General features: G+C 47.3%; 1 protein-coding gene across 6 annotated transcripts in view; it reads left to right on the forward strand.

The window, feature by feature from the left end:
- esrrb (estrogen-related receptor beta) overlaps nucleotides 1-16,806 on the forward strand; it is a 56,732-nt gene extending 39,926 nt beyond the window's left edge. For all 6 annotated transcript variants that reach the window (XM_076977597.1, XM_076977600.1, XM_076977595.1 and 3 more), the window contains 4 exons: nucleotides 1,243-1,353; nucleotides 2,341-2,502; nucleotides 12,470-12,739; nucleotides 15,242-16,806. In XM_076977597.1, the coding sequence (XP_076833712.1) occupies nucleotides 1,243-1,353; nucleotides 2,341-2,502; nucleotides 12,470-12,739; nucleotides 15,242-15,486 (788 nt within the window). In that variant the 3' untranslated portion in view covers nucleotides 15,487-16,806. The remainder of the gene's footprint in view (nucleotides 1-1,242; nucleotides 1,354-2,340; nucleotides 2,503-12,469; nucleotides 12,740-15,241) is intronic.
- The last annotated feature ends 593 nt before the right edge of the window (nucleotides 16,807-17,399 follow it).

The raw sequence follows: 17,399 nt of genomic DNA on the forward strand, positions 1-17,399 counted from the left end.
TAAACATGTAAAAACAGTCTTATCAAATAATTGGCTAATAAATAACAGATGTTGTGATGAGCAGCGTGGCATTTATTGCACTGTATTAGCTCAGGACTGAACACTAAAGGCTTAGCAGGAGAAGTATACAGATAAGCTTCTACACTTGTCTTGCTGGAGTTGGTTAAATAAAACCAGGTTGATTTATTGTGTGTGCGTGTGTGTGTGTGTGTGTGTGTGTGTGTGTGTGTGTGTGTGTGTGTGTGTGTGTGTGTGTGCGCGCGTCATCATGAGTGTGTGAGCAGACGTGTGCATGTTTTTTTATACAGTCTACAGTGCAGCATGGTAATGCGTGTGGCTAGAAAGGGCCGGTGTGTGTGTGGTGATTTTGCCGTGTGTTTCACGTGTATATGAAATGAGCATCTCAGCTCTCTGGTTAGCATGCTCAGCAGGTCTGCTGAAAAGCTAAATAATTAGGGGGCCAGTCTGTGAGATCATTGACCCCGCTTTAAATATTCATGTGTTTGTTGTGCAGAAGGCCGAGCTCCAGGCTCTGTGGTGTGACAGTGGGGCAGGGGCAGTAGGCAGCTCGCACATACGGAGCACTGCCACCCCTGTGACACACTCCATCACAACACGCTGCTTCTGCTGGACACTCTCTCTCTCTCTCTCTCTCTCTCTCTCTCTCTCTCTCTCTCTCTCTCTCTCTCTCTCTGCCTCTCTCTCTCTCTCCCCCCCTCTCTCTCACTGGTCAGTGGTCAGTGCATGTTTGTATGTATGTCTGCTTGCTCGATCTTTCTTTGGTTTTAAATATCCTTTGAGGAGATGAAATTATTTATTTACACTCTGATACTGTTACCTTAGAGGATTTTAGGAGTGTGTGTGTGTGTGTGTGTGTGTGTGTGTGTGTGTGTGTGTGTGTGTGTGTGTGTGTGACGCATGCAGACAGAGAGAAACACAGAGAGAGAGAGAATGCAATGCTATGGGCTTGTTAACTTACAGTGCGTAGAAGAAAAAACTAAATTACACTCACAGAATTGTTACACAATCACACTTTCACTTACACAATCTCAAAATGTGATTGAAATTTCAAATGTGATTTAATTTCAAATCCTACTGCTTAGTTAATGTCAGAATTACTCTGCAGAAGTTTAGATGGCCAAATTGCAGCCATGTAATCTGTGCATGTGTTGCATTATGTTTTGTGGAGGGGGGGGGTGGATTTTGCATGTATGTGTGTAAGCGGTTATTGTGTTTTTCCAGGTGTTCGTCTGGATCGTGTGCGAGGGGGGAGGCAGAAGTACAAGAGGAGGATTGACACAGACAACAGTACCTACCTGGGCCTCACACTCCCACCTCCAGCAAAGAAACCATGTATGCACCCCCCCCCCCCTCCTTCTCTCACCTTCTCTCTCTCTCCCCTCTCTCTCTATCTCTTGCACTCACCCATACCCACACACACACACACACACACACACACACACTCACACACATTTAGAGAGTATGAGGGTAACACACACACACATACAGAGATATTTACAACTGATTGAACAATGTGAATGTAAAACACAAACTCATAGATACACATTGTGCACATGTGCATAGATTTATATGTCACTTGTCACATTCACAGTGCTCTGGTACAGTTTATGATGGAAAAAAACCCAACAAAACCACAGTGGCGTGCAGATCAGAGGTTAGAGAAGGTGAAGTTGTTCTGATTGATTCACGCTATTTGCATTTGGGAACCTGAATATGGACCAAACACTGTTCCCTGCTCAAACCTATGACAATCCTGTCTGTGTTGCCCAGAGGGGTCATTTAACTAAGCAGCTCCTAACTCAAATGCACAACACACTGTCAGTATTTTTCTGTTGAACTCAGAAAGGAGACTCAGGAAGGAGTGACAATAGTTATTTTAATTACACAAGTAGCATTTGTGCATTTTAAAATCCATATCAAATTCTTATTTGGAATCCACAGATGATTCTATTTATTATTTATTTCACATTAATGACTACAATAAATAAATTTGATTGATGATTTGTACAGAATAATACTGTCATCACAGTCTTATAATATTATACTAATTAAATGTTAGTGTTTCAACAGTGAAATTTCCATTTATTAACATGCCATTAATAATCATATTCCTGCTTTTGGCATAATTACAAAATAACACACATGATGGCAGTATAGTTCATAAAATTTCCAGCTACATGTTTCTATAATTAAATGACATACAGGCTTGGCTTAGCTTACTGCCTTTGAAACACACAAAGTTTTTTTTTTGCTCTTTAAAGGAGGATAAGGTTGTTCGCTGCCTCATGTTGACCTTTTGTCCTGCCGGTTTTTCCTCAGTGACGAAGATTGTGTCCCACCTGCTGGTAGCAGAGCCAGAGAAGATCTACGCCATGCCGGACCCCACCATGCCCGAGAGTGACATCAAGGCCCTGACCACGCTGTGCGACCTGGCTGACCGTGAGCTGGTGGTCATCATCGGCTGGGCAAAGCACATCCCAGGTGAGACCACAGTAGCCTGGGCTGTGAGAGACACGTCCCAGTTCGGTCCACAGTAGTCTGGACTGTGAGGGACACGTCCCAGTTCGGTCCACAGTAGTCTGGACTGTGAGGGACACGTCCCAGTTCGGTCCACAGTAGTCTGGACTGTGAGGGACATGTACCAGGTTGGTCCACAGTAGTCTGGACTGCGAGGGACACGTCCCAGTTCGGTCCACAGTAGTCTGGACTGTGAGGGACACATCCCAGTTCGGTCCACAGTAGTCTGGACTGTGAGGGACACGTCCCAGTTCGGTCCACAGTAGTCTGGACTGTGAGGGACACATCCCAGTTCGGTCCACAGTAGTCTGGACTGTGAGGGACATGTACCAGGTCGGTCCACAGTAGTCTGGACTATGAGGGACATGTTCTAGGTTGGTCCACAGTAGTCTGGGCTGTGAGAGACACGTCCCAGTTCGGTCCACAGTAGTCTGGACTGTGAGGGACATGTACCAGTTCGGGCCACAGTAGTCTGGACTGTGAGGGACATGTACCAGGTCGGTCCACAGTAGTCTTGTCACTCAAATGAAAGATTCCAAGAAGTTTTCACACTCTTGTTAGCTTACAATGCTTACGCTGCTCTTCTGTGACTGGCGCTTATTGTGAGGATTTGGAGGATTTTAAAGACAACTAAAAGACAAATTAGTGAATTAGAGCTACCTTTTTAATATCATATAATTTTGACAAAATTTTTTTGACTGCCTCTGAATCATCTGTGGCCTTTGTCAAGAAGAGCATGGAGATATTTTAAAGAAAATTAACCAACACTGGAGGAAAATGTATTACAAATTCCATTTCACATTGACATAATAATGCACAGACAAAAACTACACCAAGTGTCACAGCATACATATTACTGGACACATGAGAAAATGAGCTTTTAACCCTAGTATTTTAATAGTAACTCATTCTATCACCCTGCATTGCTCTTGTCCATGTGTACAGTCTTAATACTTCTAGGAGCAGAAGACATACATGTGTTCTTTTATGTACTTACTTATAATAAGAAACTTGAATTGAGTACACACATTAATTAGCATTATACACATACCTTTTGGTGCTACATCACACCAGTGCTATATACACACTTCGCAAAACACACACCCTTTAGCATTAAACACATGCATTCATTCCATACATGTGCATTACTTCTATATATACACACTGCCATAATGACAGTCTAACCAGATGTTTTGCTTTCTGAGTGTGTAAAAACAAATTCATTGAGACTCAGTTAAGATTTGGGGGAAGATGGTAATCTGAAGCTGGGTTACCTAGTAAGGAGATTAAGGGGATATCGATGCCCCCCCCCCCCCCCCCCCCCCCCCCCCCCCCCCCCCCCCCCCCCCCCCCCCCCACCACACACACACACACAATACACACACACACATGTGCAGGCAGTGCTGTGTCAGCGCAGAGAGAGTTTAAGCAAGTAAGCTTAGCCGTGGCTGGATGGCTAATGAGCCAGCAGCCCTGACTGACCCAGCCTGCTGCACCTTGCTAAACATCTGGGTGCTTTATTGCAGTCGCACTTAGACAACACCCCTTCCTTCTGCACGGGTAGTGTTCACCTATGCCTTTCCATCACGTTTGCAAATGGAGTAAATACACTGAGCCTATTTGGCCTCCTCCAGTGCTTACAGTGAAGCCCTGTTCAAACGGTGTGTTAGGTGTCAGTCACCATTAGTATTTGGGAGTGGTGGATTTATCCTAATTGGATTTCAGCATAACGCAGGACTCCGAGCTCTTGGTGACCTCATCATGATCCAGTAACCCTAACATCCTTAGTGTGAGCCTCAGCCTTTGACATTTAATCACGGGGGAAAGTGCTCGGGTCTGCCCGACCCGGCCGCTCAGGCAGAGAGACTCGTGCGGAGAAAGTCAGCCTTGCTCTGGGCTGGCAGCGCAGAGAGCCTGAAAGCTCGGACTGGCGATTGTAAATCTAGCAGATGACACTCTAGAGTGGCGTAGGTGTGGCAGAGGTGGGCGGAGGTGGGTGGAGGTCTGGTGCAGGTGCCCAGGCTGGTCTGTCAATGTTGTAGCTGCAGCCATGTGCCAGAGCCCAGAGCTCAGCTGGGCGGTCGTGACGGTCCTCTCCACAGCAAGGCCGCTGATTGCATTCTGATAGATTTTCAGCCCTGTGGCAATGGAATTAAAAAAGATTAACAGTTCATTATGAAGTGGGGAACATTGATTAGGACTTTGACAGATGGCCAATGACCAAAGTCCAAAGGTAACAATTTATATGTCAAGAAAATTGGCACTTAACTTCCCCAATTGATTTTTCATTGCCCCGTTTGCAAGGATAACATTTGAGCAAGCGGGTTATGAAAGAGCGGCAATCTGCCGTTCCACGATCCTCTGCTCCGCACCGACCTGAGCGTGATTGAGAGATCAGACAGTGTTGATTCTCTACCAGGCACCGGCTCCAACATTGCTAATGATACCTGTGACATTAATAGTAATCACATGAACTCTCTCTGTCTCTTGTTCTATCATTTACCTGCTGTACTGTATTTGAATTGCTTCACTCGTGCTATTTCTCCCACACACATTTTGCATATATTACCATATTTACCTTTGGACTCAGATCTTCTTCCCCTCTGAGTGAATCCGGGTGAGTAGTATAGTTTTGGCACCCGGTACTACACTGTCTGTTCATTTGACTGTCCAAAATGGCCCTGTGGATGGTCAACCCCTGGACAATCCGCCAGTGACAGACTGGTAATTAATCCTATAGCTGCACAGCTCAGGTCTGTTGGGTCCCCGTGGCGTACGAGCGCACCCTCTCTGTGAACAGCCCGAGTCACGCCTGCTATGGGCGCGCTTGTTAAGACCGATGTGCGAGGAATGTTGACAGATGGCTTTTTTTTGCTCCTGAGGTGCAAAAGACCTTTGACATACATACGGTAGCCGCTTGTTCTCCTCCGTCTCACGTTTCCTGAGCAACAGAGGCACCGTTGTAGTCACGTGCGGACTCACACGCAGAAGACTCACACGCAGCAGATTCACACGCAGAAGACTCACACGCAGCACACTCACACACAGCACACTCACACGCAGCACACCCACACGCAGCACACTCACACGCAGCACACCCACACGCAGCACACTCACACACAGCACACCCACACGCAGCACACTCACACACAGCACACTCACACGCAGCACACTCACACGCAGCACACTCACACGCAGCACACTCACACGCAGCACACTCACACGCAGCACACTCACACGCAACACACTCACACGCAGCACACTTACACGCAGCACACTCACACGCAGCACACTCACACACAGCACACTCACACGCAGCACACTCACACGCAACACACTCACACGTAGCACACTCACACGCAGCACACACACAGCACACTCACACGCAGCACACTCACACTCTGCACACTCACACACAGCAGACTCACGCAGCACACTCACACGTAGCACACTCACACGCAGCACACTCACACGCAGCACACTCACACGCAGCACACTCACACGCAGCACACTCACACGCAGCACACTCACACACAACACACTCACACGCAGCAGACTCTTCACTAACTTCACAAATGGCAGCAAAACAAAGAAACAACAAACAAACAATAACAAAAAAACCTTGTAAATATACCAGCGTGTTTTTTATGTACGCGTATACACATGTATCCGTGTGCTCTTCACAGCTCTGCTGTTGCAGTAATTGGTCCGAGCCTCATTAGTGAGCATCAGTGCAATTTCCCTTCCACGGTGAACTCACTCACATATTGGTGTGCATGGAAAGTCACATGCAGTTTTTCCTAGAGCGTATCAAAGAGTCAGCAGTCCCAGGTTTTGGTGACGAGCCCTGAGCCCCTGAGCTCTGTGTGAATGTCATATGTTGTGGTTTGGAACATGGCTTTGCATGCCACGTCTTGTGCAACCCAGTGGCTTCATCACATTAGACAGCTGCTAGTCACCTGCTTCCAAGCCCCGGATTCAGAGGGCAGGATTTTTCCACCAGGGAATTCTGGGATGACAGAGTCCGCAGAATAGTCTCCCACATGATATCTCTGCTGCCGCATTGTAGCTATTCTCGTCCTGTGATGACTCCCTTGTTATAAGAGACATCCATTAGATATTTTTTTATGGATTTGGCTTCAGTTGAAGTCCATCACTCTTTAAACCCTTTTCAGTTATCGCCTTTTGAACGTCTGGCCTCTTCTAAACAGTCTGACCATTTTTTGCTATGGTTAAAATGCGCAGCAACTTCGGGCGCGTATTACCCTTTTAGTAAAATCCACTGATCTCCTGTCAGAGCTTACAGCCATCACGTCTCATAGCTCATGGCACAGGATTACTCCTCTCCCATCCCCCTGAATCCCCCCCCCCCCCACCACCACCCCCCCCCCCCCCTCACTGGCCTTGCTGTTTTCTCTTTGCCATTAAATTGTGAAATCTCCTTACTGTGTTGCCGTCACTGATCCCTCTCGAGCTGTGTAATCTCCTTGTAATGGAGTGTGAATACTGCCGGCCGATAAATCAGCACCTCATCAGTGGTCTTTATTAAATATAGACACCAACAGACAGGCCCTAGTATATTCAATTTACCCACTGACGGAGGCTTTAGCAGCACAGATCAAGATGGATGGAGCAATCAGGTGGAGGCCCAGGCCTGACGATGGAGGTCTCATGCCCAAGATGCAGAATGCAGGAATGAAGATTTTTTTATTGGGGGGGTGGGGATGGGGGCAGTGGAGGTGGGGGGGGGGGGGGGGGGGGGGGGTGTGCAGGACCGCGCAGAGGCCATCTGCTGCTCGTGGCGGGATATACGGAGAGGAAGAGGGCAGGTCTGTTCCTGTGTTAGCCCTGCTGTCAAAGCAGAGGTTTATGTGTGTGTGTGCATGGGCAGTGGTGCACGTGTGTGTTCATGTTGGTGTGTGTGTGTGTGTGTGTGTGTGTGTGTGTGTGTGTGTGTGTGTGTGTGTGTGTGGTGTGTGTGTGTGTGTGTACTGTGTGTGTGTGTGTGTGTGTGTGTTGGGGTGGCATTATATGATTATATGTTTTTTTCTACAAATCTAAAAATGAAAAGTACAAAAATCTTGAGATATTGAAAATCTTTGATCTCGAGATATTGAAAATCTTTGATCTTGAGATTCTTCACAAATCCTAAAATCTTCTCCTAATAACTGATCCATAACGCGATAAATGGAATTTAGTGCAAATGTAGATTAATTCATTTAACACTGGGCATTTTTATAAAAAGAGCGAAATGTCTACATGTTCCCTTTAGAGTCTTATTTTGGCAAGTCCCTTTAAGAAGGAATCAATAGGACACGGCTACTCATTAACCAGTGAATCTGCTTGGCAGCAGAAATAAATGAAGTGTAATTACATGACTGATTAAGGGTCGTTTCTTCCTCGTCACTGAGCTAAACAGAGATATATAATGTCCAATAGAGGCTGTGGCTCTCTGGGGAGATCTAAGTAGCAATGGAGTCAGGCCAGAAGGTCAGAAAGAGCAGAGGAAGACACGGGGATTACTGTATTTAACATTACCAAACTCCACATCGCCCCCACTGGCCAAGCAAGGAGTCTCCTGGCCATGCAGTCATTGGTCTCATCGGTTCAAAAGCACTAATATTGGGTTTGGGTGTTGGGTCACAGCTTAAGATGGTTTATTAGGTTTTTTATTATAAAAGCCTTTTAATTCATCTTTTAATTATATATATATTTTTAAGTGTTGCTTGTCACTGTGCGTGTTTGAGTAATCCAGTATCTATTTCAGTGTATGGGAAATGACTCTCAACATGTTGAACTTAAAAGCTATTTTATGTTGCTACAATATATCTCCAGACTAGCTTGCTTGGCGTTTGCCTTCGGTGAAGAGGTGAAAGAGCAGGATCCATCAAGGCTGCGTGAGAGCACACAGCTTTGCCTGAACTGGTTCCACACTCAGGTCATTACTTTTGTCAGGCAGCTTAATTTATTACACACCTGTATTGATCGGGTCTCGTCACGCAGTCATGTACGTTCTTGAGGAACCATGGACGCCTGCTCTGGTTCTTTTCTCATGCTCTCTCTCAGTCTCTCCTGCACACACACACACACACACACACACCACACACACACGGACATGCTAAGATCACAGATTGTGATATATGATTTTACATCTTCGTTTCCTCCCTCAGTCGTCCCCTTCTCTCTGATGTCTATTCTGGTCTTTGTTTACTGACACAGACTCGTGTCCCGCCTGCATCATACGCCGTTATTTAGACGGCGACCTTAATCTGAGCTCTATTGGAACAAGGGTGCGATGGCGGCCGTGTGCGTAACACGGCGAGCGCGGTGGCGGAGAGAGGGGCAGGAGTTGGGGCAGACAGGCGGGGCACTCGCGGTGGACAGAGGCCAGAGCCCTCGGCTGGCTGGGCAGAGCCGACGCTCTCTGCAGGACTCCTCTGTCTGCTTAGGAAGCGTGACACATCACGTCTGGCTCTGGAGGGAAGGAGGCTCTCTTCCTCGTTTTTAGGGTCACTGCTCTGATTTTTCTGTCGCTTTGCCTCTCAGACATATTTTCTTTTTGCCTGGGTTTTCTTGCTTTCTTGTCCTCCCCTCCCTCTCTCTCTCTCTCTCTCTCTCTCTCTCTCCCTCTCTCCCTCCCTCTCTCTGTCTCAGCTGACTGAGGGTGATATATGAGGGGGGTACAGCTGTAGGGCCCACTATACCATGTAATTACAGCTCATTTTATGAGTGCTACTAATGGCCCTCGGGGAGAATGGAAACAATAATAAATTAATATAAATATGAACTTCCGCGCCACAGCAGTGTGCATCGTCCAAGTTCATTCCCTCTCCTAGAACATTCTCGCTTGAGAGACAGAGAGACAGAATTCAAAAACTTCAGAACAACTGCACCTTAGCAAACCCATATCTTAAGGAAACATTTGATCTGAAATGAGGGGTCTAATGATTTATTCTTATAGAGAAGCATCACTTTAACTTTCATTTATTTTCACATTATGCTGCACTGTTCTCTGCTGCACAGCTGGGGAGTGCAGTTGTACTTCTGGGAGGAGGAACAGGGCGAGTGTTCCTGACCGTTCACCCAGGAGAACCAGGCCAAGCAGGACAACCAGTTCGCCTCAGAAGACAGAGGAGTAACGCAGGAGTCCAAGCAAACATAACAGACAGGACATGATGTCAAAGAGCAGGAGACTATAGCAATAACATGCCACAAGTACAATTTCAAATATAAGCTCATAAATATAGTTGGATTAAAACTTGCTGTTTATAGTTTATAGTTATTTTGTTTATAAAGGACTGCTGGGACTGTAAAAGCCCTTTTTTCAAAGAGCTTTTACCCTTGTTCAGAACTGTTGCCTTCAGTTCAGCAGGCATAAAATATGTCACCAGCAAAGCGCCAAGCCTGTCCCTGTTATAGCGGCCCTTTCGAGCGATGAACTTTATTGAGCTGCATAAAAACAAGCTAAAAACTGATTACATTTTATACTGGTGCTGAAGATGAACCATGCTGGGAATTTTTCCACTGGCAAGATAAATTGGGCTGTTTGGAAAACCATTTCCACGAGGGCTTTGCAGTGCTCTCGGAAGTGGTGGCCAGGGTCGTGCCCATACCTAATCGCACAGGAAGAGGCGCGTGTCACCTGAAGAGTGGTGTGTGTCTCCGCAACAGTGGTGTGTGTCTCCGCAACAGTGGTGTGTGTCACCGGAAGAGTGGTGTGTGTCACTAGAAGAGTGCTGTGCCAGGCCGTGTCCATGCTAGGGCACGACACGGCGCTACATTCACGTGAATAACCTCAGTAGGACTAAAACATTTAAAGACAATGCAGTATTGCATACATTTTAATTGATTTGTTGATTTCCCTTTCTTTTAAGAGCTTTAGATTTACAAGGCCTTCAAAGGAGTGTGATCACTCACCATGTCCTCTGCACATGTGGCTAGAATTGAATATCCAGCAGCATGCCTAATTACTGCAGGCTTTATTATATGAAACTGCTGTTAATTCTGTTAGTACGGAGTGTGAAGGAGTAAGGGAAGCATGAATCACCCCTGCTTTCTAGTCCATACACTAACGCACAGATAGGGTAATGCCCATTGACATTAGGCACTCAATTTGCTAAAGTGCCGAGAGGGATACACCAGCAGGCAGGCCTCCCAATTGGTCAATATTGTGTCATGTTTGGTCAAAGCATGCAGGGGCAGTTGGCTGGAAATGAAGGAGTAAATATTGATATTTCGTTTGAGGAAGAATCACCTGCTTCTGCAGCGCTTCAACAGAGGCTGCACCGCGACCCGAGCTCCGTCTGACCCGGGGAGCCGGGAAGCCACTTCATTACATGATTAAATTGAGTGGAAAAAGGCGTTGGGAAAAACACAAGATCCCATTTGGAGCGATAATTCAGCACTGAGAAGAGAGTAAGAGGGAGAGAGAGAGAGAGGCAACGTACACACTGTTTCGCTTTTTTCCACATCACAACAAACCGTAGCAGACGATTAAACGCTGGGCCTTTTAGCGTAGTGGGTAATTGCCCGCCTGCAGAGTCTGACAGGCGTTTGAGTTGGGAGGTGTCCTGGTGCTCAGAGGATACGCTCGCCTTGTCTCACGTGTGTGTCAAACACGCGCCCCTCCCCGCCTGGCCTGTCAGGTCCAAGGGGACCCGTGAGCTCTTTAACATGAGACAGGGGGCCTCTGGTAAGCCCTGCCATGTGATTGTCATGCAAAGTTCATGCGCTGATCAATCTGCGTGCCGTATGCATATGCATCGCCATTAAACGGCTGACAGGCCGCGGTCACTCACGTTCAGATTTTAGACGCGCGCATCACGGCAAAGTAGACGACGCCCCCGACGCTCAGCAGACCTCCGGCGTGACTGAATCTGGGCTCTGTGTCTGTGCGGTGGTCTGCATGCGGCGGGCAGGTGCGTGGAAAGGGACCTGTCACACCGCTGTCCTGACTCCCTCTGTCTTTTCTGCCCGACACCTCCACTCAGGCCCTATTGATTCCTTTCACAGCGTGAGGGCCCCGCGGCTCCGATTGCAATCTGTTAATTATGTATCCTCCAGCACGCGTGGCCAGCGTTCGCCCCTCCGATAAGGGAAATTAAACACTCAGGTACTCCTTTTCCCTCTGCCTGTGCTTCTCTCTCTCTCTCTCTCTTCTCTCTCTTTTCTCTCTGTCTCCTTCACTCCTCTGTCCTGTCTTGCTCCTCCTCACCCCCCCCCCCCCCCCCTCCATGAAAACACTCAACGGTGTCGTGCAGTCAGGAGATAAACACGCCCCCCTTCAACTCTTCCTCAATGAGATCATTTATATGAAAAGGGGGAGAACATTGGAGGCAGGTATGCCGCGCGACCCAGTCAATACTGTAATCTATCATCCGCCTAATCACGAGGGGGGCAGATAGGATTGCACGGTTAAACTTGTAAAAGCAATCATTTTAATCATGGGAGGCAGGGTGGGGGGGGTGCGGTGGATGCACCATCAAAATGGAGCCTGACAGGCATAGAGTGAGAAGAAAGGGGAAGGGTGGAGGGACTGCACTGCCGGCAGAGGGCAGGGGAGACTTTATCGACAGCCGGGGGGCACAGGAAGAAGGGTGGAGATAGTTATCTGCGTATCCCCACGACACGCCTTGTCTTCCGCCACTTCGAAATCACTTCGTCTCCGGGGCAACAGGCCCCACCCCGCTCATTGTTGCTGTTTGGTCTTGCACTGGCCTGGATCCCCTCATCAGTCAGCATGGCCGCATGCCGCAGGCGTGTGGCACAGGGCGAGAGCTGACGCCCCGGGCGAGAGTCACCCGCACCGACGCCTCACAGCTCCTGTTCTCCCTACACAGTGCACAGAACCCTCACTAGGCCTGATAAATAATACCTGGAAATATGGACCAATGTTCTGAAAGGAACCACATTTCTTTGCTTGCTCCTCCAGGCTTCTCCAGCTTGTCTCTGGGAGACCAGATGAGTCTCCTGCAGAGCGCCTGGATGGAGATCCTCATCTTGAGCATCGTCTTCCGCTCGCTGCCCTACGAAGACGAGCTGGTGTACGCCGAGGACTACGTGATGGACGAGGAGCACTCGCGTCTCACGGGCCTGCTGGACCTCTTCCTGTCCATCCTGCAGCTCGTGCGCAAGTACAAGAAGCTGAAGGTGGAGAAGGAGGAGTTTGTCACGCTCAAGGCCATCGCCCTGGCCAACTCAGGTACGGCCCCCACCCGCACACTTATACACACTCCACAAGCCTTTACGCATCATTTAAGGCTTGATGTTGTGCAAAAAATGCTGTTTAAAAGGTAAAGGGGAATGGGAGAGAAATGTTTTTAAAATATTTTGTTTAAAAAATTTTTGGTTTTCACAGCCAAAATTTTAGTCTTTTAGGGACTTCAATCAATTAGAAAATTTTATGTGTATGTATATTAAAAAAATTGGTGATTAGTTATTTATTTTTAAAAAGTTATTTAAAAACTATCTTGATAAAATTGTGCAGAGGATGAAAGTACTGCGTGGTATTTAATGGGCTCAGTGAAGCCTCTCTATTTGTCACAGGAAGGGCAGGAGGCGGAGTCAGACTTTTAATTGAACGCCTTCCATGTCAAGGCATTCCTCTGCAATCTCTCTCTCCTTCTCTCTCTCTCTCTTTCTCTCTCTCTTTCTCTCTCTCTCTATCTCCATAACAGTAGCCAAGGGGCCCTGCAGCCACGGGAGATAAATTTAGCATTTCATTAGGAGCACAGGGGCTGTCAATAAAATGTGTTAAGTCGAATGGAATGAGTACCAGGGAGTGATGGGCCTCGTTTGTTCTGGGGGAGAAGAGCAGGCCGCCGTATCGACAGCTTGCTTTTCAGAAGGCACCGCCTGTCCCTCTCTGATCAATGTCTGGCCATAGCCCCGCGAGTACCCTCCCTCTCTCCTTCTCTTTCTCCACCTCTCTCTCTCCTCTTTCTCTTTCTCCACCTTTCTCTCTCTCTGTCACTCCCCCCCCCCCTTTCCTTTCTCTCCTCTACTCTTCCTCCCTCTCGTTTTGTTTGCTGGAAAAATGAAAAATGCTGAGGGTGAGCTTTGCTTTGCTTTCAGGTGACAGACCTTTTGCGGAGAGGTGGTGTGTGTGTTGGGGTGGGGGGCATGTGCGCACGTGTGTGTGTGTGTGTGTGTGTGTGTGTGTGTGTGTGTGTGTGTGTGTGTGTGTGTGTGTGTGTGTGTGTGTGTGTTAGGGGAGCACAGGCTGTGTGCTGAGCGAGGTCTCAGTGCAAAGGCTCTCGTGGGAGCACCTCTGTCTGACAGCTGTGAAAATTCATAGCGATTGATTTTGTAATTAGCAGTTTATCAATCGGATCGACAGGGGCTCTCTGATGGATTGCAAGGAAATTGTTTCTTCAAAGTTGTTTTTCTAATGCTCCCCTTACACACTCTCCTGTGCACATAAGCACACATCCTCTCCTCCTCTTCATCCTCTGCTTCTCTCTCTCAGAGACACACACACAATAGCATGTGTGGAAATACAAGTTAAACACTAAGACATCCCTGGATAGTCAATGCGACCTGACAATGGAAAGAAATGTCAACACGGAAATTTTGTTTTTGCTAATGTAGCGGATAGCATAAGCTGGTCAATATTTATTTATCTTTGCAAACATAATTTTACATAAAGCTACTGATCAGCTTGCTTGCTTCTTGCTTTCAAAACAGCTCAGCAGTGAGCCAAGTGAGTGCCTCAAGGTCTTGGGATACACTTGTTCCACTCAATGAATTTTAGGCGAATTCTGAAATCTGTTTTTCCTTTTATGGTCCCACTTGGTGAAATATGCACCAAGGTGAGACTAGCCAGTCACAGGCCTCATCAGAGGTGTCAGACATCAGTTAACAACTGTTGTCTGTGCCTCTCCCTGTGGGTGGGTCTGTTTGTGTGTGTGTTTGTTTGCGTGTGTGTGTGTGTGTGTGTGTGTGTGTGTGTGTGAGAGAGAGGGGGGGGGGGGGGGTAACAGGAAAATGGAGCCTTCTAAAAATGACTGGGCTGCTATAAATGTCCTTCATCTATCAATATACTTTTATATACATTATATAGCCTACTTGTGTTTATGTAGAAAAGGTGAGAAAGTAGAAAGGTATAAACAACTTTAAATATGCTAATACTGATTTTTCCTTTTTTAAGGAGAATAAAACATTATTGAAAATTAAGCCCATGGCTAAATGCTGAATTTAATGATGTTAAATATTGTCAGTATAATACACTTTTATGACAAATACACACAGAGTGTAAATGTTCATGTGGAATTATTACATTGCAAAAGATGTGTGATAATTGAGAGAAGCCATGCGCTGTACTCATGCTTCATTTACACCCACTCCTGTTTCTTGTTTTTACTAGTGCATATACATTTTTTGAAGTTTAAATTGCCTGATTCAGTACTAAAGGGAGATTCCTCTGGAGTTCAGTAATCTGGATTTCATCAGTACACAGTACTTCTGAGAACAGTGATCCTTCTTTACTCTGCTTTTTTAGGCATTGTGTTATGTTGTAGTAGATTTTGTAGTGTGAAATTAAAATGCTGTGGTTATGAAATCACCGTCAGTATTGTTTTCCCTAAAAACATACACACTTGGGAGCAATTCTTTTTCTGATTCGCTTGTTTGAAAAATGGTTTGTGAAAAATACGTTTAAAAAATTGTATTTAATAAATAATTTTTCTATCTTTTCACCTGTCAGACTCCATGCACATAGAGGACGTGGAGGCCGTTCAGAAGCTCCAGGACTCTCTCCACGAGGCCCTGCAGGACTATGAGAGTGGCCAGCACACAGAAGACCCTCGACGGGCAGGCAAGCTGCTGATGACCCTTCCCCTGCTCCGGCAGACCGCCACCAAGGCCGTGCAGCATTTCTACAGCATCAAGGTGCAGGGCAAAGTGCCCATGCACAAACTCTTCTTGGAAATGCTGGAGGCCAAGGTCTGATTGGCCCAAGCCACGGCAGCCATGGCGACATCGCCGCGGCACCAGCAAAGGAGGCGTGTTAGAGACACACTAACTGGGGAGAGGCATGGGGGAAGATGCACTGTTGATTGACAGGTTATGGACTCACACTCTGTCCCTCTCTATCTTTTGAAATCTCTGTCTCTCACAGACACGAGACATTTTTAAAGAAGAACTAAAAAAGAAACCGAAACAAAAAAAACTCAGTTCAAAGTATAAATATAAATGAAGAAGAATTTAAAATATATAACAAATCCTATGTACTTGTACAGTAAATTTTTTGTTTGTTTGTTTTTTTTTTTGTCTATGGTCTGTGGTTATGTATGAAGGAAGAAATCCCTCTAAGTCAGAGCGTTCTCGATTGTGGGCAACCCTTTTTTTTCAGATTTTGAAAACTAACTCTATCCATGTCATGATTAAAGCAGAATCACCAAGTAACCTGTGGAGTATGTCCTGTCGGGCCCGCGTGACCGTTCGGCCTCTGGACGTCACCACGACTCCTCCGGGACTTGTAAATATTCATCACAGTACGAGTTCAATGAGATGATCTTTCTGGGACAAAGATGAAAACAACAGCCATGTTGTCCTGCTCTGCTGAAGGGAACAGGGGGACACGCTAATCCACGAATGTGAGCTCTTTCAGTTGAAACATTCTTGAATATACCTCTTCAGAACAGTGAACCCTGATGCACGGATTTAGGACACCGTGCACAGACAGACACAGCTGGTAAACATGTTTAACCAAACTAGTGTAGCCAGATAGTCAGTTGTCTTACTATGTAGTAACTCAGCAATAAAGGGAGAATTTAGGCTGGGCGACGGTGATCTGAACTCATCTGACTGCTTCTTCAATGCTGCTGCCATTAGAACACAGTACCCTTTGATAAGTCCTGTGTGAGGGAGGGAGTGGCGTGTGAAGGTGGGTGTGGCCCCAAGGCTGTAAACACGCCCCTCGGCGGCCGCACCGTGTGAGGGTGGGTGTGGCCGCTGGCTGTAAGCACGCCCCTCGGCGGCCGCACCGTGTGAAGGTGGGTGTGGCGGCTGGCTGTAAGCACGCCCCTCGGCGGCCGCACCGTGTGAAGGTGAGTGTGGCGGCTGGCTGTAACCACGCCCCTCACCGGCCGCACTGTGCCCACTTCGCTTTCTTGTTTGTTGTTGTTGTTACTGATGTTTTCCTCCAACCCATATTTAGTCAGCCAAGTAAGCTGGTGGTCCGGGCTGGGTGGCAGGCCGTGGTGCGGGCCCGATTTGGGCAGGGTGAAAGATGAGCGAGGGATTGGTGGGGGAGGTGGGCCGCAGTGAGTGGAGGAGGCGTGGGGAGTGGGGGGGGGGGGGAGTGGGTGGAGGCGGCGTGGAGGTGGGGGGGAAGAGGGATCAAAGGATTTATGCTGCGTGGCAGAAGTCCAGGAGATTCCATGTTCAAACAATCAGAGGCCCATATGTCAAAGGGCCTATTCTGGGTTCGCTAAGCTGCGGGTAGCACTGTCGCGCACACAGGAAGCAAGGTGCCCAGCATCTGCTCGGCCGGTTTTAGACGTGGCCAGGACTTTTTATAGTCCCAGCTCTTTTATAGCAGTGAATCCAAATGAAGGTGAGCGGCAGGTGCAGGTTTTCACACCAGCTTTATTTTTAGGCCTCCAAAGGTGGAGGGGGCCTACAGAGCGAACTGCACACACATGGAGGACTCTCCATCTCATGTTGACACAATAGCACTGACGCATTGATCGCTACAAAGGGCTTTGAAGCAGGCATCTACATAAACAGCTAATTACCCCCTAACCCCCTCCCCACCGAGGGTTTCAATCGTGCAAATGGTTAAGGAGGATGACTACAAAACTCCTGTTTCAGAGCAAACATCTCAGCAACTGTGTGAATTCTGCTCTGAAAAGAGCCGC

The sequence above is a fragment of the Brachyhypopomus gauderio genome, chromosome 17, assembly GCF_052324685.1.
Source record: "Brachyhypopomus gauderio isolate BG-103 chromosome 17, BGAUD_0.2, whole genome shotgun sequence".
Classification (NCBI taxonomy): domain Eukaryota; kingdom Metazoa; phylum Chordata; class Actinopteri; order Gymnotiformes; family Hypopomidae; genus Brachyhypopomus; species Brachyhypopomus gauderio.